The sequence below is a fragment of the Platichthys flesus genome, chromosome 14 (assembly GCF_949316205.1).
Source record: "Platichthys flesus chromosome 14, fPlaFle2.1, whole genome shotgun sequence".
Lineage (NCBI taxonomy): Eukaryota > Metazoa > Chordata > Actinopteri > Pleuronectiformes > Pleuronectidae > Platichthys > Platichthys flesus.
Window position 1 is genome coordinate 1131825 of NC_084958.1, and position 21443 is coordinate 1153267.

General features: G+C 39.8%; 2 protein-coding genes across 2 annotated transcripts in view; both read left to right on the forward strand.

Moving 5' to 3' along the window:
• Positions 1-227: 227 nt before the first annotated feature.
• Positions 228-4721, forward strand: ccr12a (chemokine (C-C motif) receptor 12a). Its single transcript, XM_062404934.1, has 2 exons — positions 228-327; positions 2314-4721. The coding sequence occupies exon 2, from the start codon at positions 2328-2330 to the stop codon at positions 3456-3458; it is 1131 nt and encodes a 376-aa protein (XP_062260918.1). The 5' UTR covers positions 228-327; positions 2314-2327; the 3' UTR covers positions 3459-4721.
• Positions 4722-8234: 3513 nt separating this feature from the next.
• cntnap2b (contactin associated protein 2b) overlaps positions 8235-21443 on the forward strand; it is a 39032-nt gene continuing 25823 nt past the window's right edge. The window contains exon 1 of the mRNA XM_062404940.1: positions 8235-8569. Coding sequence (XP_062260924.1) covers positions 8488-8569 — 82 coding nt within the window. The 5' untranslated portion in view covers positions 8235-8487. The remainder of the gene's footprint in view (positions 8570-21443) is intronic.

Consider the following 21443-nt stretch of genomic DNA (forward strand, 5'->3'; position numbering starts at 1 on the left):
TCTAAAGTGTTTCTGACAAATGATTGCACTTTAATGAGGCAGCCCTACTTTAATATTTGATCACCATGTAATCACTGCTATGAAGTCAACTATGTTTGTAACCAATAAAAATCTTGAAAAACCAAACAAAAGTCTGAACGGCTCATGACTGGCCAGCAACATCACCTGATTTCAACACATGCTACAGCACATTTTTGGACCACCCCTTCTGCAGACACTGTCGTCTTTCTCACTTCTGACTAAACTGCTGCAGCGAACACTCCAGAGTCCCTCAGCTGTTCTTTGCATTTCTCATCATTCTCCTGCACACCTACAAAAGCTCCTGCGGTGAGTTCAGTCAGACTTCAGAACAGTGACTTCAAATGTCAAATTTTTTTGTTTATATTAATTTGTATTTGACACCATGTGCTGATTTTTGAGACGTACATGTGCAATTTATTGTTTGTATTGCGTGTTGTGAATTTCAGAGATCCAACACTACATATGACAATTCTTTTTCAAACTGCATACTCTTTTGCCCTAATGGAAAGGAATATTAAAGAAACAGCTACACTTTAAAAAACATTGTTCATTATAAATAACTATAAAGCATAAAATACACAAATTATGAGCAATTTAATGTTGAATGGAGAAGCTACGAGACAGTCTTATACTGTATAAGCAAATTGTGTCATGTCCAAAAATAAGTTTTCTGATATTCCATTCAGAATAAATAGATTTTCTGCAGCTGTGGATAATATCAGTGTATACACATTTGCAGTGTTGACGTTTATTTATTGAACTTAATTAGAAATTGAACACACTCATGTCAGTCTACACACAAACCCTAATGAACAGATACAGTGAGAGAAAATCTTTGGAAGACAATGAAGGGGAAGAGTTTAGAGAATATGAAGATCATGTTTCTGTCAATTCAGAGTCTGACAGTTAGAAGAGGATTAGATTGACCATTAGCCAGCTAAGTAAACATTTTCATTAAGAAAATCCTTCTGTATTGCACTAATTTGGAGGGACAGCATGTTTTCATAGAAAGCTAGAATGAAATGGACCAAACCCATTTATTTGCATACTTTGGGGTTATTATCCGTGCTGGAGTTTTCAAATCCAAAGGGGAATCAACAGAATCCATGTGGGATGCAGTAACTGGCAGAGAACTTTTACTTAAATGTGCAGGAATGTGGAAGCAGAGGTGATTGAAATATACAATTTAACACTTTATGTAGTCCCGGACATCACATATGTAATATAAATGTGTAGGAGGGGTGTAAAGTGAAAAGTCACTGAATATTGTTCCTTTATATGTTCATCACAGCAAATGAGCCAAGGCCAATGAGTCTCAGGTTGAAAAAAATATTTATCGCATCATTTGTCTTTTAGCAAACATTGAAAACGGGTCCCACAGACCCGAACACCATACAAGGGTTAAAGGGCATCGTCAAAAGAAAATCATCAACTAACTACGCATTTTAATTTTACTATTTAAAAAATTTTGTTTGAAAAGATGGAGTTTCAACATTAAAGTCACATTGATAATACAAACCCACAGTTAAAAACATGATAAATACTTATGATGATGCAAAGTCGTGGGACAGGAAACAAGCCTCTGCGCTGCTTTTATGAACTTCACTGTGAGAAATGACTTAGAATGAATCTGTACAAAAGCAGATTAAATATAAGATCAGGTTTGGCAAAAAAAATTACAGAAAAAGACTGGGACAAGAATAAATCCAACACATAAAATGTTAGCAGAAGGTTAGCATGTTTCAGTGTCAATCTATGTCTTGTTTTTGTGAGAAATAACAGCTTTATAGACAATTTGGGAAACTATAAAAACTTGAGCAACTGCTACAAGCTCCCACAAACTCACTGGAAGATGTTTTACTCTCTGGAGGTGGCTTTAGTGATGGTAGGGGTGATAGAGCAGAATGGCTATTAATTGCAGGCGTTATGGTTTAATATTCCCAAATTACTACTCCCCACAAAGGATCCCCTTTCATTGCGGAGATAAAAAGTATAAAACTCAAGTCACAGTACCTGACAGTGAATCATTTCTGGGAAACAACAAGAAATGAGTCATGTGTTGCACACTAGTTGAGAGAGACTTTTTCAGCTGCGCCAAGCACTTTCTGTTCTCTGTTTTGAGTGGCAAAAAATAGGAACCTAAGTTGATGGAACCCACAAGAATCAGTCACTTAATTATTGACACTTCTTTGTATTTTATTTTGTACTCTCAATTGTTTTTTGCCGTTTTGTAGCTCAGTTGTTGTGATCAGGACCAGTTGTTTAATGCTCTTTAACATCTCTATGCTACAGGATAGACTCCAGCCATGAACGACGAAGACCAATATGAGCTCTTCCTGGAACTGTTCAATGACAGTAACACGACCGACCTGAGCTATGTGGGCTCCAAAACAGTTAAGATCTGCTCGAAGGAGAGTGTCAACTACTTTGGGGCAAGATTCATCCCGGTTTTCTACTATGTCATCTTCATCCTGAGTTACTTTGGCAACGGGCTTGTACTCTTCATCATCTACCAGTATGAAAAACTTAACACAGTGACAAATGTCTTCCTCCTAAATTTGGTCCTTTCCAACATTCTCTTTGCCACCAGTCTCCCCTTCTGGGCGACATACCATCAGTCAGAGTGGATTTTTGGCTCGTTTCTGTGTAAGATGGTCAGCAGTGCCTACTTTATTGGCTTCTACAGCTCCATTCTCTTCCTCACACTCATGACATTTGACCGATACCTTGCAGTGGTGCATGCAGTGGCAGCTGCCAAGAGCAGGAAAAAGGCATATGCCATTGTTGGGTCAGTAGCAGTTTGGTGTATTAGTGTTGTAGCAAGCATAAAAGAGCTGGTTCTCCAGAATGTGTCGAAAAATCCGTTCAGTGGACTCATGTGTGAGGAGTCGGGATTTCCTGATAGCACAATGGAGCGCTGGCGTCTGGTCAGTTATTACCAACAATTCCTCCTGTTTTTCCTTCTCCCTCTGTTCATGGTGATGTACTGTTACATCAGCATCACTGTCCGTATCCTGTCTATCCGCATGAAGGAGAAGTGCCGCGCCATCAAGCTCATATTTGTTATCATTCTCACTTTCTTCGCCTGCTGGACACCCTACAACATCGTCATTCTCCTTCAAGCTATACAGATTTCCAGCACCAAAGAGGATGATGACCTGTGTAGTGAATCTGATGGTTTGGACTATGCCTTGTATGTCACCCGGAACATAGCATTTCTGTATTGTTGTATCAGTCCTGTGTTTTATACGTTTGTTGGAAAGAAGTTCCAGAGACACTTCAGAAGGCTAGTGGCAAAGAAGATCCCCTGTCTGAAGAGACATATCAGCCTCAGCAGCCAGAGCACCAAAACCACATCACATCGGACACCACACTCTGCTTATGATTACCACCCCGCCCCCCGGCCCCACACATACTCACACACACACACCAAATGAATGTCAGTGTAATGATATTTGTTTCCTGGGGACTAAGTGCTTAAGGTAACCTTTTTATTGTAACCCTAACAGCTACTGATCGAACCCTAAGCATTATCCAATGTTAGCCAATGCCAAACATTACTCTAAACTTAAAACATGTGTTCACCTTTAAATTGAAATATTAACCTTATGGGTACTTGTTCATTTTCCTCATTAGGAAGACAAGTCCCCATTTGATGGTCTATAAAAATGTAGGTCTTCACAACATAAGTCATCATTGGTTCGATTCCTAGCTCCTCTAATCCACATGACAAAGTGTCCTTGGGCAGGATACTGAACCCTAAATTGCCCCTGATGAATGTTCCAGCTGATGGTGATAGAAAACTCGGAACTTATAGTAGCTGCATGAATTTGAGTGTGAATGCGTGACTGTGGCTTGTACTGTAAAGTGAGTAAATCTCATACTTAATTAGAAAGAATCAAATTGTCTTTATCATTAACTGTTTTAGATCATTTTGTCAGTGTTTAGATATTGTTTATTCTATATAAAGTTAACTCTGTTTGAAAGGATTACATGATTTTGACTTTTTTGGTCTTTTTTTCACTGTCTTCAATTGTACAAACCATAGCTACTGTATGCAACTACGAAATGCTTCTGCCTTTGATCACATTTTATGTAGATACACTATGACTTTTGATTATGTCATTATTGCCACATGTGCAAAGCTGGTAATTCATTGAGAATGAAAAGGCAAACATATTTTGTTTATGTCAACATATCCAACGAAAAGATCACAACCAATATATTGGTCCTCCCCTCAATACTTTCAAGTCCCATTTCCCAACAGTGGCTCTCAGCCAATACATGTTTCCAAACGGTTCAGAAATAGATGGTTTTACACTTTAGAAAGGCTTGGGCCAACAGTGCATAATTGTTATCGGATAGAGATAATACTGCACATAAACATGTGAGTGAATGGATGAATTCAACTTGTGCTGTAAATACAGTCCATTTGTCATAAACCATTATTTTAACTCCTGCACTCTGGCATGTTCAGCATCACATTGAAGGACAGACAGGACTTTGTGGAACTGTATTGTTTTAGTTCTTTGAATTGTCTGCTGAAGATTTCATGCATGTGCTCCGAACGTGGGCCGGAATTCCAGTCTTTTTGATTTTGTGTATACTTGTAGAAATTTGATGTATTGGACTCATCTTGTACCGTTGCTTTGAAATTATTTGTGTATTACCTTTCCAATAAATATGAAATACACACTGTTCCCCTGTGACACCTGTCCTTTTAATGGGAACTGTTCTCTCCTAAACAAAAAATTGTTGTTCAACCATTTCCCCTTTTCTGACAGAACATCTGGAGCCGTTTCCTGTCAGCTAAGTAGATTTCTCTGGTGATTCATTTCTGGGGAAACAACATTAAATACGCATGTGGCCAGTAATATGTTGAAACAACGTGAAGAATAAAGGGGTATTTTATGTTGCAAAACTCTTGTTTCTTCTTGTAAAACTAAATATTTTGCGATTCATTGTTATCACGGGATTATTCGATTTATTCCATCAAATAGCATTGCTATTAACCCCAAAACTGTAAGCTCTGCATTAGCAATCATGTACCTGTGCTTTTAAGGACTGTAGCAAGAGTCTCCCTTTCTTTTTTTTATGACATCACCAATGCTAACATCATCCCTTCCTCTACCCTATTTTCTGCTTAACGAAATCAGCCAACAATGTTGGATAATTTCTCCCCTTATTTCCTGGTGCCCTTATCAGGTACCATTTCTTTGAAAATTGCCAAATAATAGTGGTAATGAATACTTCCCCCAGCCCTAATATGACTAAATTATTGATCACTTTGTCTGCGAATTTATATTTAAAATCACCCCTTTTAACGTGGGAATTTTGTCACATCTTTACTATAGCCGTGATTTAGAAATAAAGTTTGTTTCTAGTTTTATTAATTACATTATTACTGCCCATATATGCACTGTATGCATGTGTATGTGAATGAGTGACTGTACTGTAAAGTGCTTTGTGTGGTTATCACGCAAAACTGGGATTTTTTCAGCAACTCAAAACTACTGTCTAGGGGTCAGGAGGAAACATACAAAGAAATGTTGAAAAAAAATTGCTCTATTCCTGTAACTTTGATGAAATATTAGATCATTTTGTATTACACTAATTAAAATGAAAACATTGTAGTATTTTTAGAGTGACAAAACTCTGTATTTGTTGGAGTCTTTACCAGCTCTTAAAAGTCTAAAGTGACCCCTGACCTCACAATACTGTTTGTAAGAGCATGTTACATTATTAATTCTGTCTTCATCTGACAAGCAGTGAAAATATAGAGATAAAAGATAAAAAAATAATTAAAACACTCAAAGAAAGTATAGGTGACTCAAAATTACCAAAGAAAATGTATCGACTGCAGTCAACACAAGTCTGTTCATAATACCAGTAATAATAAATGTCATAACTGAATTCAGTAATGGTTTGAACATCTGTAAGAATGTAAAGGTTATGAATAAACTGAAGTTTATTTCAGCAAAGTGTTTCAAATTCAGTTACGTTTTGGAATTAAATATACACATAAAGAGAGTCAGGGAATTTAACCAATGCAATGGTTTAATCTGAATTTAAGTCAGTTTCATGTTTTCTAACGTACAGTGAAATATTATTCTTACATATTTGTTTTTTGCGTCAATCACCAAAGCAATACAAATGAACATAAATGCAATACAAGCAACCGATTTAACTCTGTAGACCCTGCCCTGGAGGCTAATTATGCACTATTATAATTCTGCAGTAAATTAATAAATAAATAGCTTAAAAAACATTGCAAATATAAGGATTATTATTTCCATGTTATTTTCAAGCTTTCCAAATAGGAAATTGACCATTGAAAGTTATAATTAGCTGGTCATGTTTATAGACTATGAGGAAACAAGGGGGACTTCTTCTGGTAACTTTCAGCCATACTGTCACTATTTGGGAAGTAGGGCACAGACTATGTATTTCAACTTATTTATAAAAGTAGGCTACTCGTGTTTTTTAACATACATGCCATTTATCAATGTTGGAATTGTGTAGATTTATTCACACATTACTTAATTTACTTATTTTTTGTCAATATATGTAACACTACCTTTCTATTCTATTTTGTGATTCTATGACATACAAATAATGAAATTATCAAAATGATCAGCGATTCTGACCCACGGTTTGACCCACTAACTGACCAATGCTGTGGTTTTTGTGAGCACATAGAAGAAGACATTTTAAACTCGGTTCCTGCCCCAACCCCAGCTCTTGGATTGGAATAGGGTCCAATAGTATATCAGGTGTATCATATTGCCAATATGTGAAGAATGGAAAAGAAAGAATGCGCTGTATCAAAGTAAAATTTGGTATCAAATGCAAAGTGAGCAATATTGCGATTTAAATTGTCAACTAATTTTCATTCTTTTTTCGTGGTGATGTAAAATGACTGCAGCAATCAGTTTGATAGTCAGCACTTGCTGGTATAGCAGCAGGTTCCTGGAATCTTCACACTAGCTCTTCAGCTACAAAACATTTTTTTGTGACCAAGTTTTTCCAAAGAAACATTGAATAGTTTTCCCATGCTGTGTCTGTGAAAATAGTGATTTTCTCGAGTACATGTATACAGCACAATTTTTTTCTATTTTTGATGTATTGTATGCTAGCAAATGTGGGAGAGTACAATATTATTCTAGTGTGTGACTCGTTGATATACAGATAATCATCATTTTGACAAAATATTGACAAGGGACATTCCAAAGCAATAGACCTCAAACAGACTTTTACTATGCAGCTAAAACCCAAAGTTTCGGGAAATATTTGATTTTAAGACGCAAGATGTAATAACTGTACAATTTGAACTATTACGTTGCAGTAGACCTGCCCACCTGTGTTAATGTAACAGCAAAGTGCTGGGAGTGTAGTGACTCTTTATACTATAAAACGGACTACCTGGTTGGTTAGGAACAGTGAATTCAGTAGTCCTTGCATGTGAAAAAGGACAGAATGCAGCAATGACTAGTACAATGCAATTCAACAAAATATTCATAGAAACTACACATCCTAATGGCAGATCATTGACACGAACTGGGATTGAGGCATTTAACTTGGGGGCACTTATCTATGCATGCTGCTGGATGATTACCAATCCATCTTGCATGTAGGTTCCTCGTTGACTGCCTGCTGTCTTTGCTGGAGCTTGGAAAATATTACTGGTAAACAAAACTGGGTAGCATTTTTGTTTTCATTTGGTGGAGACTAAAATATGTGAACAAAAATGTTGTCACTTGCTCACAGTGTTTGTGCCAGAGGATTTCTTCTGTATTCTCACATGAACTCCGGAGAGTCCGGAGCGTCTCACTCGGACATTAGCATTGTTACATATCTGTTTATGAAAACCGATCTGCTGAATTGGTCGGATCTACAGTCATATTTGTACAATTATATTAGCAGTTCATGTGTAGCCTCTGTAAACCGAAATCCCTGTCTGAATCCACCCAGGTCTATTCACTCATAGAGACATCTGCTGCCCGTGTAGCGGAGAACACTGATCTTTGTCGTCATATTGTCCTCACACCTTCCTCTGGCGTTCCCCTTCTGCCCAACCCCCCTCAACCCCCTCCGAATTTCAAGGAGCCCTGCATTGTTGTGCGTATCGGACCGTACCAACTCCAGCAGAGATCGGGGGTGTATTGATGAGTCCGGCAGTTCAGCGCAGTAGCATCCGCTGTCTGTCTGTCTGACCATGCACCTGAGGTCCGGCCCGCAGCACACCCGCGTTCTGTCCACAAGCTTCTTCTGGAGGTTGTTGGTTGAACCCCGTTAGAGTGCCGCTGGGCAGGTTGAAAATAGATAGGAGAGAGGAGACAATACGAGCAGGTCAGACATTGCTCTTTGCTTCAGCTGCTGATAAAGAAAGCAGCGTCTCGCCTGCGTGTGCCTAGAACAACAGACCGTCTCTGTCCGCCCCGTCGACCCTGAGCTTAATCTCTGAAGATGTCTCATGTGACCGCGCTGTGGCTGCTGCCTGTGGTGTGGAGCATCATCAGTACCGCCAGTGCTACATCTTCAGTGTCCCGTAAGTAGGCTTACACACACACACACATACAGACAAGACACACACACACACACACACACACACACACACACAGACACACACACACACACACACACAAACAAACAAACAAACAAACAAACAAACAAACAAACAAACAAACAAACAAACAAACACACAAACACACAGACAAGACACACACACACAATCAAACACTCACTCACACACAGGAACACAGAAGGATGGAGTCAGTTTATAGTCAGTGTTGACAGGTCGGTTTACACCTTTATCGAATAAAATACATAATATCTGTACAACAGCCGTTATAGCGTCTCCTTCATCATTGCTATGAGGTCTTTTAGGGGAGAGCGGGGTAATGTGAGACATGTTTTACATTTGCTCCCCTCTAGGGGAGCTAAGATGATATATCAGTAAAATGTACATTAATTCAGGATGTTTCCTAGCAATGGAAATGGGTAGTGATTGTTTTAATAAAAGTGGTGTTGTGTCTCACTTTACCCCAGCTACGGGGTAAAGTGAGACAGACCAGAGAAATCAAGGGGGTAAAGTGATCCACTTACTTTTTCCACTTTAAAACTACCATAACAACACTTGTTTTAATAGTTAAAATCCTGACAGCTAGATTGACAACCACACATTCCAAAACTAATATCAGACTATTAACAGAATCATGGGGATTGGTCAATTAAGCACATTTATGATTATTATGATTCATGTGATCTCTTGCACACCCTAGCTTACCTGCAAATTGTTTCTCTGTCCAATTGGCAGGGACAGGGATATTGTTTTCTCTGCGTATTCAAATGCCAGTTTACGGCACTTAACTGGAGCAAGGCCATGGAACTGGTCAGCTAGTTGTTTCAAGTGTTTGGTAAGCTCCTCCTCCATCTCATCTGTAAATATTCTCTTTACCTCAGCTACTGCAACCCAGGCTACTGATTTTACTTTCCCTTTCTCTTTTTTCTTTCTGAATCTTTTGAGGGTTGTCTTATCAATATTTCTATCCCTTCCAGCTTTTCTTAAGGACTTCTTTCCTTGCATGACCTCAGCGGCTGCACTCTCCATCTCTGCGAGGGGTGTTTTGCCCCAGGTTGTCTTCCTGGTGTGTAGTTTCTTGGCATGATGGCTTTTCTACAATGTTTATGACATTTAAAATAAAACATACATAATGTAATATAACACTAAAATATGTTTAAGACTAAACTTAACTTTTTCTTCATGGTGAAGCATTTCTCTCACTTTACCCCACAGCCACTGTTTAGATAGAACAACATCTCTTAGCAATTCAGGCTAATCTTCAGCTAGCATCAATCACATGGTTTTATATGTTGGAAGTTCAACAACATCCATGATATAAGTTTTTCTACCTGAATCAATTTCTTTTGACACAGCAGTTGATTAAGTTCAAAGCAAGAAAATTTACTTTTACATGCAAAAAACATATTTTTGTGAAAAAACATACTTTCCAAAGAACCAGCACTAACTTCTCCTTCATGGCAATGGTGGATTGGGAGGGTCTTGAAAACATAATAGTCAAATTACCACAAATGTGTTCCGTTGCCTAGATACAGGGGGTGTCTCACATTACCCGATGTCCCACATTACCCCGCTGTCACCTACTTTGTAAATGGTTGATACCCAGTGTTGGGAGTAACGGCGTTTAAGTATAACGGCGTTACTAACGGAGTTCTTTTTCAGTAACGGAGTAATCTAATTAATTACTTTTGTCATCGTTACAATGCCGTTATCGTTATTGATAATGTAAAGTGGCACGTTACTACAATTTGGTTGAATGAAGCGTGCGGTTGTAACAAATCACCCTGTTCAAACCCTAGGGGAAATGCTCTACGCTTTTAATTTTAAGGACACGGGCGGACTCGACCCGCTGTGTACCTTGCATGCTGCCCTACCAAGTTATTATAAACGAAAGATCCCTGGTTGGACCGATGACCTTGTTATCGGTCTAACCCCTAATTAAATAAATATAAATATAAACGAATTCGACACAAAAAGGTTGCGTATTATAAGTGTATTTAAACAAAACCCACATCAATCCCACATATCCCCGTGCTCGAGCCCTCAAACCATGGCGGCCCCGTAAACATAAACACGCTATTTACACACATTCAACACATCAATATTTGTTTTTATATGTTTTAATTCTATGCATCATATGGCAGGCTGCAATCTATTGAGTTCAAATAAATACCAAATGTTCTAAAATACTGTATATAGTGTTTTTATTCTTCAATCAGTTAATATAAACATCTTTGACGTTAAAGATGTTACAGAATGTAACAGCGTTATAAAACATGAAAAATAACGCCACAGTTACTTTGCTGAGTAACTAATTACTCTAACAATGTGGTAACTGAGTTACTAACTCATTAACTTTTTGGGAGAAGTAATTTGTAACTGTAACTAATTACTTTTTAGAAGTAACTTGACCAACACTGTTGGCACCACTGCAGTTCAATTGTAGATATATGTGTTACCCTAACCCTGATTAGACAATCATTGCAGCAGGGCATGTGAGAAGTGGTGTGTTGAAGTACCTTGGGTCCTACTATAGACGATCAATGGTGAGGCTTGTCATCTTTGTACCATGCAACTGCCTTATAACAAATCTGTGGGCTCACTTATAAGCAGCGACTGAGGAGGCACCACACATAGATATATATATTTATAAAGGCTAGATGTCTCATCCGTGTTTCCGGTCAACGGAGTCGAACGTCCGCATATGGCGGCCATCTTGCCACAGGCAGCTCGTCCACCCATAACATTGTGTTGGTAGTGCTACATGTACTTTTTAAATAAAAAATCTTGATGTATATTTGTAAAGGGAAATCATGTACCTGTAACTTGTAACATTATTCTATTTTTTAGAAAATAACATTATTATTCATAAGTATGCAGTGTCATAACTACATCTCAGACGTTTGTAACAAACCGAACCGTTTAAAAATCGGCTGAGAATTTAGCAAGTTATGGTTATTTAAAAAGTACGTACCACTACAACACAATGTTATGGGTGGACGAGCTGCCTTTGGCAAGATGGCCGCCATGTGCGGACATGCGACTCCATTGGCCGAGACATCTAGACTTTATATATATATCTATGGCACCACAGACAAGCAGAGCAATGTCACGTGGTCCAGCTCGTCTAATTGAAACAATTTTAACAAATTTTAAACATTTGAATACAATAAAATACAATACAATAGAATAAAATAAAAAATATTGAGGTAGAAAGAATAAAAAAACAGAAACAGAAGATAAATAGGTAGATAAGGTGCAGTGGCAGATGATGGTAATAGTACTGATGATATGATGGTAATGTTATTGTTAGACAGTATATAAAAAATAGTACAGTATATATTGTATATAATATAACATAATATATATTTATATATGATCATAATTATACCAATATAATATCAGTATATAGTAATAATGGCAGCAACAGTATATATAATAATAATAGTAATAATAATAATAACATGCACACATGTATAAATATGTGTATATAGACGTATATAAACATATTTATACATGTGTGCATGTTATTATTATTAGTATGATATCATATATAGTATGGGTATAAACATAGGTATTTGACGATACAATAGATAGTTTAATATACTATGAGTGTAAAAATAAGTAGACAGAGTGTGCAAAAGACAGTATTATTGTACAAAATGATATATAGTATCAATATGGTTTATATTAACGCATATCACATATGATGTGAAGTAAGTGTTCCAGTATATGGAGCGGAGTGTTGTACAGGGCACACAGTGCGAGGAGATAGGTATATTTAGTGCAGTTCTTTGATGGTGGCTCTGACAGAGGTAGATGAGTTGTACAGTCTTATTGCGGTTGGGAAGAACGATTTCCTGTATCGTTCCTTAGAGCAGCGGGGTTGAATGAGTCTGTGGCTGAAGCTGCTCCTTAGCTTGTCCAGTGTTTTGTGGAGGGGGTGAGAGGGATTGTCCATGATTGCCAACAGTTTTGCCAGCATCCGATCCTCCACCACCTCCTCCAGGGTGACAAGCTTAGAGCCAACCACAGACTCTGCCTTCCTAATGAGTTTTTTCAGTTTGTTGGCGTCCTTAGCCTTGATGCTCGCACCCCAGGACACCACAGCAAAGAAGATGGTGCTCACCACAACAGACTTATAGAACATCTGCAGCATCTTTTTGCAGACATTGAATGACCTGAGCCTCCTCAGAAATAAAGCCGGCTCAGGCCCTTCTTGTAGACGGCCTCTGTGTTGGTGGACCAGTCCAGTTTATTGTCCAGTGTGACACCCAGGTACTTGTATGCAGGGACCACCTCCACAGCCGTCCCACCGATGCAGACAGGAGAGGGCAGGGGCTTGTTCCTCCTGAAATCCACCACCATCTCCTTCGTCTTCGCCACGTTGAGCTGCATGCGGTTCTCCCCACACCTCTGTAATCTCACAAACTGCGGTCTGCCCATCAGATAGTCATCGACCCAAGCGATGAGGGGAACACTCACCTGTGTGCGCTCCAGTTTGGCTTTCAGCAGTCCGGGCTGGATGGTGTTGAAGGCACTGGAGAAGTCGAAAAACATGATCCGGACTGAGGTGTTCGGACTGTCCAGGGAGGAGTGAAGCCTGAAACATGCTTCTGCGACTGCGTCTGCGTCTTTTCACGCCGCTGTGGCGCAAGACTCATTTTCATTCATGCTTCCCCAACCGTTGCGCGTCTTACAAAGCAATTCCGCGCCAGAACACTAGGCGGAGTAATGCTTTTTGTCGAAGACGACCTTAGGGACGCCTTCTTTCTTCTTCGTCGATTGTTTATTTACATAGCCACTGCGGCTCCTCGTACTTTTTCTGGCGGACAAATCCGCCAGTCAGTGACAGGTTATACAAGTGATCATACTATCGGATCTCTTCTGCCAAGTGCTCTTCTATTCTGTCCATATTCGTTCTTCTAAATCTTCCGTGATTTCTGCCGGTATTATGGGGCATGAAACCGGAAATGCAGCACCAGAAGGGATGTAGAGCAGACCAATCACAGCCTTGCGGGCTGTGTGACCTTGCAGAGCTTTGCCGTAAATTTTAGAAAAGGGGGTCGACACCCGTCAGCACGTAAGGAGGGATACAGAAGCACGTAAAGGACCCGGAAGGGCTCTTGCGCTTACGGGCCCGTGAAAACGCAGAAGCATGTTTCAGGCTTAAGCCTTCTGCAGCAGGTAGATGATTGCATCATCAACCCCTACATGGGGCTGATATGCAAACTGCAGGGGGTCTTGTGATGGGCACACCAGCGGTCTGAGGTGGGCCAGGACCAGTCTTTCCATGACCTTCATGATTTGAGAGGTCAGTGCCACTGGCCTGTAGTCCTCCAGTGCAGCACGACGTCCTTTTTTGGGCCCTGGGACCAGGCAGGATGTTTTCCAGAGCACTGGCACTCTCTGAAGGTGTAGGCTCAGGTTGAAAAGGTGCTGGAGAACTCCACAGAGCTGGCTGGAACATGCCTTCAGCACACAAGGGCTGATGCGGTCCGGCCCCCCAGCTTTCCTTGGTTTGAGCCTCTCCAGCTCTCTCCTCACCTGGCTGGCTGTGATGTGGAGTCCAGACTGGGGGATGGGGGATGTCAGTGGTGGGTTTGAGGGTGGTACAGAGATGTGTGTGTTGCAGGAGATGGTGGGGGGCTGTGGGTGATGTGAGGATGTCCTGGGTGTGGGAGGTGTGAAAAGGGCTGTGGTAAAAGCCAGCGGGGGGGTGGGGGGAGATGGTGACAGGGTAGTAGGGGTCAGGGGGTGATGGGGGGAGGTGGGGGGCTGTTGTTCGGAGAAGCAGTAGAGGCAGTCGTAGAGGTAGTGGAGGGTCCGCTGGGGGTGGGGGGGTTGGAGTTGAACCTATTGAAGAACGTGTTCAGCTTGTTCGCACGTCGTTCATTCCCAGCTGCACCCCCACCTCTCCTCTGGAAGACAGTGATCTCCTTCATCCCACTCCAGACGTCCCTGGTGTTGTTTTCCTCCAGTTTGTGCTCCAGTTTTTTTCTGACGTTGTCCTTGCTCTCCCTGATGCTGCGCTTGAGCTCCCTTTGTACCCGTTTGAGTTCTGCTCTGTCCCGTGATCTAAAGGCCCTCTTCTTCTTGTTGAGAAGGGCCTTCAGGTTGCTTATAACCCACAGCTTGTTATTTGGGTAACAGCGGACCTCTTTAGTGGGGATGGTGTTATCTATGCAGAACCCAATGTTCTCAGAGACACAGTCAGTCAGACCATCAATGTCCTTACCATGTGGCTCATACAGAGCATCCCAGTTGGTGGCGTCCAGCGCTCCACGCAGTGTTTCCATGGCCTCATGAGACCATTTCCTCACTGTCCTCACTGTGACTGGGTGCTGCTGAACCACAGGCTTGTATGATGGTGAGAGCAGGACTAGGTTGTGGTCTGACCTGCCCAGTGGTGGCAGGGCAGTGGAGCCGTATGCATACAGCAGGTCCAAAGTCTTATTTTCACGGGTGGCACATTTTGATGATGATGAAGGCCCCGGGGTGTTGTGTCTGTAATCCTGCAGTCACAGTGTGGATGACGTCACACGCTGCTTCTGCGTTCCCAGATGGAGGAATGTAAACATTGATGGCGAAAACACTGGTAAACTCCCTCGGCAAATAATATGGACGAAGTCCGACGGCGACGAGCTCGATGCCCGGGCTGCAGACACGCTGTTTAACGGTGACGTGCCCGGGGTGACACCACCTGTTGTTCTCGAGCACAAGCCCTTCCTTTGGGCTGTTTGTTTTGTATTAGTTAACCATAAGTAGCACAACTATTGAAATGATCAACAGCATTGTCAGATTGATCAAGGCGCCATGTCATAAAGTCTTTCTGGTATTGTTAGGAATTTAAATTCTAGATGGTATTTGGGTCTGACTGAAACTATTTGCAACTAAAGGGGGGGGAAGCATGATCAGTTTGAACCAAATATAAGGCCGTTATTCAAATGATTTATAAATAACCCTTGCTGCATATTGTTTATAATGAATCTTATAATTGTTCTGAATTCTAACTTTTGGTATTAAACCATTATTCCCTTAGAGTCATTCACAAATATATTTCAAGCAGCTGTCTGATAAGTTCTGGAGGTCGGACATGGTGACTTTGTTGACATTGTTTTGTCTCGTTGTTTTGGTTTCGAGGATCCTAATGTTTACATCAACAGGACATTGTTTGAATATAGCAGGAACATCATATTCCTTTCTCCAATGGCCCACATGGCATCAGCTGTGTCAAGGCCTTTTATGAAGAGAACATTTTGCTTAGCAACTATCAGAGTAGTCGAAGCATCACAGAGAGCGGCTTCTTGTCACTTCGTAAATTTCTGTGCCAAGAGGCATGGACATGCCTGTGCACCAACAAGGGAGAACCAAATTGATTTGCGGTGACTCCCCTTCAATCTTTCATATCCAATCATATTAAATCTACTGTTATAACTATATCAAACCCCTTTTGTTCGGGGCCATTATTAAGTACCTATTGCTAACTTAATTAGCCTAGGCTGTGATAATTGTCCATAGCTATGTTGTTCAACTTTCATTGCATCTCAATAAATATTTAAATTGGACCAGTCCGGCTCTTCTCATATTTAGGATAAATAACCATTGAACTGATCCCGTTTAACTGCCACAAGCGTTGTTCATCTTGTAATAAATACTTCAATGAGGATACACACAGTTTTTTCTAATTTCATTGCATTTTAATATAGCCTATAAATAGTGAATTTTAATATAAAAATATTTATGATTAATCACGATCGTTAATTCTCCAGACGATTGATTAAGACAATTTAATCGAATGCCCATCCATGTTCATTTACGCTGAGTTTTAAATAAATCATATGCTTTTAAAGAAATATGCTCAAAATATAAGCAGGCATACTTGGGTTTGTCATTTAAGGTATAATGTATGCCTTGGATTTCTCGTCGGTACTTTGAATGCTACATTTTGTCACTTTTCGCGTATGCACCGAAATTTCACAAAAATAAATTCATGGAAAAGTGGAAAGAAAAATGGAAATCCATTGGTCAAAATGTGTGTGAACCCTGAATTTCTCTCATAACAGCGGCAGACTTTAATTCAGGCAGGAATTTTACTCCTTTCCAGGTCCCCCTTTTCTCTCAAAGCACCAGACCTCTAATTTTGCAGGCTAACCCATTTGTTGTAAACAAGTAAGTAGCAGAGTAACTAATTGCCATCTGCCATCCTTTTAATAACATCATTATTGTCAAGTGCCATGAGGATCTCCTTGTCTATTGCCATAATTGGTCAGCAATCGGTCCGATTGCACTAAATAGATAAATACTGTAGTGATACTCGTGCTTAATGCTGCTTGGTTGATGCACTGATAGAGGAGTACGTGGATAGAAGGATGAGCAGAAATGTAGAGTTCAGCAACTATGAAGATTCCCTGTCCCATGATGATGACTGACTCATCAGCTGATATAGATTCTTTAGATCTGTGATCTTGGATCTTTGTGCTGAACCAAGTCCAGTATTACACAGATTGATTCAACGGAAAAAAACATCACAGTACAAACAAAAGTACCCACCTCTCTGGGTTCATTAGCCGACGATATGATTAACACTGTAGATATTTCGACATTCTGCTTAAAGCCCCCTTTGGGAATAAAATATTTCTGTTATTTAATAGATTTAGAACATTGCATTTGTCTGTGAATTTAATAATCCTGCAGTTATGGTTGTTTTATAATATGCACAAGAGATTCTGACGACGAGAAGCATTTGTTTTTTTGCCTCCACCTTTAAATTGGACAACTTTTTTTATTTCAGGTGCCGTCCTCTCTGTCGTACTCATGCACTGTATTAACAGCAGCAGCAATGTGTTGCCATTCAGTCTATTTTCTTTATTAATGATATCATTGCTTTTGCCACTAAAGAATCTTTCTTTCTTCCCCTCCACCTCACTAACAACCTTGATGTCGGTAATAGTAACTAGTCTGTGCTCATGGTTGTGGCCCCCAAGGCTCTGCTCTGGACGGTTGGAGATCTCGTCCGCAACATTTAGGTTGAAGCGGCTCCATCTTCCCATCCCCCGATATCCGCAACCTGGGTGTTATTCTTGACTCCACCCTCTCCTTCCAATCGCACATCAAATCTGTCACCAAATCTGCCTCATTCACCTCAAAAACATCTTAAGACTCCGGCCTTCACTCTCCCACCCTCGGCTTCAAAAAACTCCTCAAACACAACCTGTTCATTCAGGCATTTTGCCTCAGTTAAAGGAAAAGCAGCCGAATCCAATACAACTGAAGATATTAGTCGTTTATCTTCACACGTAAAAAATCTACAGAAAAAAACATTACATGCCTCCATACTGCTCCTGTTGTGTCATTCAAGTCTCCTCAAGCCCTGATATTCATAATCAACTCGAAACTAGATCATTTTTAGTCTAATATAAATGTCGGGGCTTGCAGATACTTGGATGACACCAGAGAAGCCTTGTCTGAATGAGGCTGATACAAGTATGCATGTTTCCAGATGGGCTTTATAAAGGGAAAATTGCCCTCATTTGTGCGAGTGCATGGTTTTATAAATATAAATCTTTTTTGCATGTGAGCAATAGTTATGGATCCTCTGTACTGTTTTATAAATGAGGACCAGTATTTGGGGCAAGAGCTTTTCTCTTCTTAATTCACTCCCTCTCTGCTTTACCTTTCCTTTTCTTCTGACCAGGACCTTCTATTTCACCAGCGACTTGTTATAACACTATCTGAAGCAGGTGCACAGGTGTTGCATTGATTTCTGATGGCGGAGCTTTAAAGGGGACATATTATGCCCATTTTACCAAAGTTGATATGGTTCCTTGGGGTCTTAATGAAATGTCTATAACATTGTTTGGTCAAAATACCACAAGGATCATTTAAAACAGCACCCTTTTTACCCTGTCTAAAGCAGCCCTCCTCAGATTGACCTGTTTTGAGGGCCCTCTCGCCCCGCCCCCATCTTACCCCTTCTCACCCCTCCCCCCTCTCATGGAGGTGTTGCACATAACGTTTTTACCTCCATTAATTAGCCTGTGTGTTTGAACGTGATCTCACAACAGAATGCATTCAACATCTATAGGGCAGATTATGGGCCTTTACGTCTAAGAGGAGTAGACTAGTAAGTAAATACCTATAAGTATAATCAAAACTATACTTTGTGTAAACAAAGGAACACTTTATATTTGTGTGTCACCTTTTATTCTCTAAATAGGTATTTGGCGTACAGAAGCTTTGTTAGCTTGTCTTGGGGCTATCTGGGCCGGAGAATCAGGGTGGTCCTGCCCTCCTCCGTGGTGCTCCAGATACGCGGTGTTCCCTGATGCTCACATAGCTGGCTATAACTTCCTGCTTGTCAGGTTTCTCATACTTGGCAGAGAGATCCTCGGGTATTGAGATCTTCAGCACCTCATTCACATATGGGGCCGGGTCCTGAAAAACCTGGTGAAAGATGAGGTCCAACAAGTTATCCGCTTAATCTGTAATACAAATCGGGAAAAAGTTGGACATTTTGCACTATTTTGTATTTATTATTTTCTTTTTATAATTATTTTGTAATTATATTATTCTATTTATCGTGAAGACGATAAATAAATGGTCTTTAAATGGTGAAGACCATTTAAAAACAGCAATTAATTGATATGTTATTTATGTTACAATATGATGCTCCTGCCACCATACTTCACTGTTGGGATGATGTTTTCATGTCCACAAAATGTTTTCCAAGTAACATTGCTGAGTCAAGTCATGGTGCTCTTGGGAAAACGTCAGGCTGAAAGCAATGTTTTTTTTTGATAGCAAAAGCTTTCTCCTTGGTGTTCTGCCATGGTCACCCTGCTTGTTCAATGTTTTGCATATTGTTGACTTATGAACAGAGATGCTAGCCTCTTCCAATGATTTCTTTAAACCTTTAGTTGTAACTTTAGGGTCCTTCTGTACCTCATTGAGGATTCTGTGTTCATTCTGTGTTCTGTGGAGTCATCTTGCCTGGGTGCCCACCTCTAGGTGGACTTGCCAAAGTAGCAAATAGTCTCTATTTATTGACAAATAAATGTATCTTAATTATGCAAATCGGGCTGCTCTTGATCGTATCAGCAGATACTTCCTCAGCATACTCAAAATGTTTGAGTGTTTTTTAAAAGTCAAAGTTGCTCATACCCACACCTCCAAATTGGTTTTATTTATGAGACTCCAGGTTTGCTAACTTCTGAAAACAATAAGCTTTTGCTCAAGTTAATCTATGGTTTCACATACTTTTTCATAAGCTATGCTGTAAATGTTTGAATAATGTTTTCAAAAAGAACAATACAATTATTTGTTTAATTAGTTAAAACTAATAGACAATTATCAGACCATGACCAGATAGTTTTATTCCCAAAAAATATACATAAATGCATGTTATTCCAAAGGGTAAACATAATGTTTCTTTTCACTATAGATCACTTTATATCCAGATAACGTATCATCACGAAAAACACATATCTTATATAAATTACATGCTTGTGTTGCATTGATGCAAATTTCCTGCCTACATATGTGCTGTGCGGAAGAGGGCAAGCGCTGTTCAAGTAACACAAATTAGTGACACAATGAAATAAACGATAGAGACTGTTTTGCATGTTCACACAATATATGTCATCAAATATCATGCAGCCCTAGCTAATAATAGCAAAAGGAGGCACAGGAGGGAAAATAGAGTTTATATTAATATCATATAAATGAAGAACTTGTATTCTTCTCAAAGAGTTGAGCTGTTGTTGAGGTTGTTTTCCAGGTTCTTTGTTGGGATGATTATCACTTTCCTGTTTTTTTTTTAACTGTTTAATACATGCTTGGCTTGTTGTTTTGTGATGCATATGAGGAAGCTCATTACCATGCCCTGCACCTGTCATACACACACACACACACACACACACACACACACACACACACACACACACACAGAGCTTTGATCCCTCCCCCATCAAAGACTCAATGCAAGAACAAAGAATCAAGGACCAGCATACACACACAAGCTGTCTGCCTTCTGGACCTGAGTCAGGACATGAGCATCAATATTGTAGCAGTGTGTGTTAAGGTTCTTTTAAAGAATATTTTGAAAGTATCAGCCTTTTACTGCTAGCAGAAATTAACTATTCATAATTGCTCAGCAGCAGTGACCTAATCATAGACACCAACAACATAAAAAAGTTAAAATTACATTTAACATGATACAGACATTTAATGGCTGTAGATTTTCTCTGCCTGGATCCCTCGTATAAAGTCTGAGGAAATCAGGATAATCTGTTGTGAGTGCACAGCTGTATAGTGTTATTGTAAAAGCAAACATGAATTGGAATTATAAGGACTATCAATTCCGACACAAAGACACTCTTCCTGGGCACATTATAGATGTTTTGATATTTATAGATGAAGACAAAAGTCTCTTGAAACATAGTTTCACTCATTTGAAACTATGTTTCTATGTCATTTGTTACTATGTCATTTTGTTTCAATATCATATTCAATAAACACAGACAGAAGATACAATGTGATGTATATATAATACTACGGATACTAATAACTGATAATGTGTCTAATGGAAAATAAAGATTGATCAGAATATGTTGGCTTGCTTAATCAAACACTCTTAAGACAATTTATCAATAATCAAAGATGGGAGCGAACCAAGTTCACCTTCAACCGTTGCAAACTGATCCGTTTAGTTTACCATTCACCAAAAATATGAGCATGTTCAATGAATGGGGCTCTTTTAGCTCTTTCATACACAGCACTGAGCATTTTCATAAATCCCCCTATATCATTGCTTACATGGTGATGTTTATAAGGGTGCTGT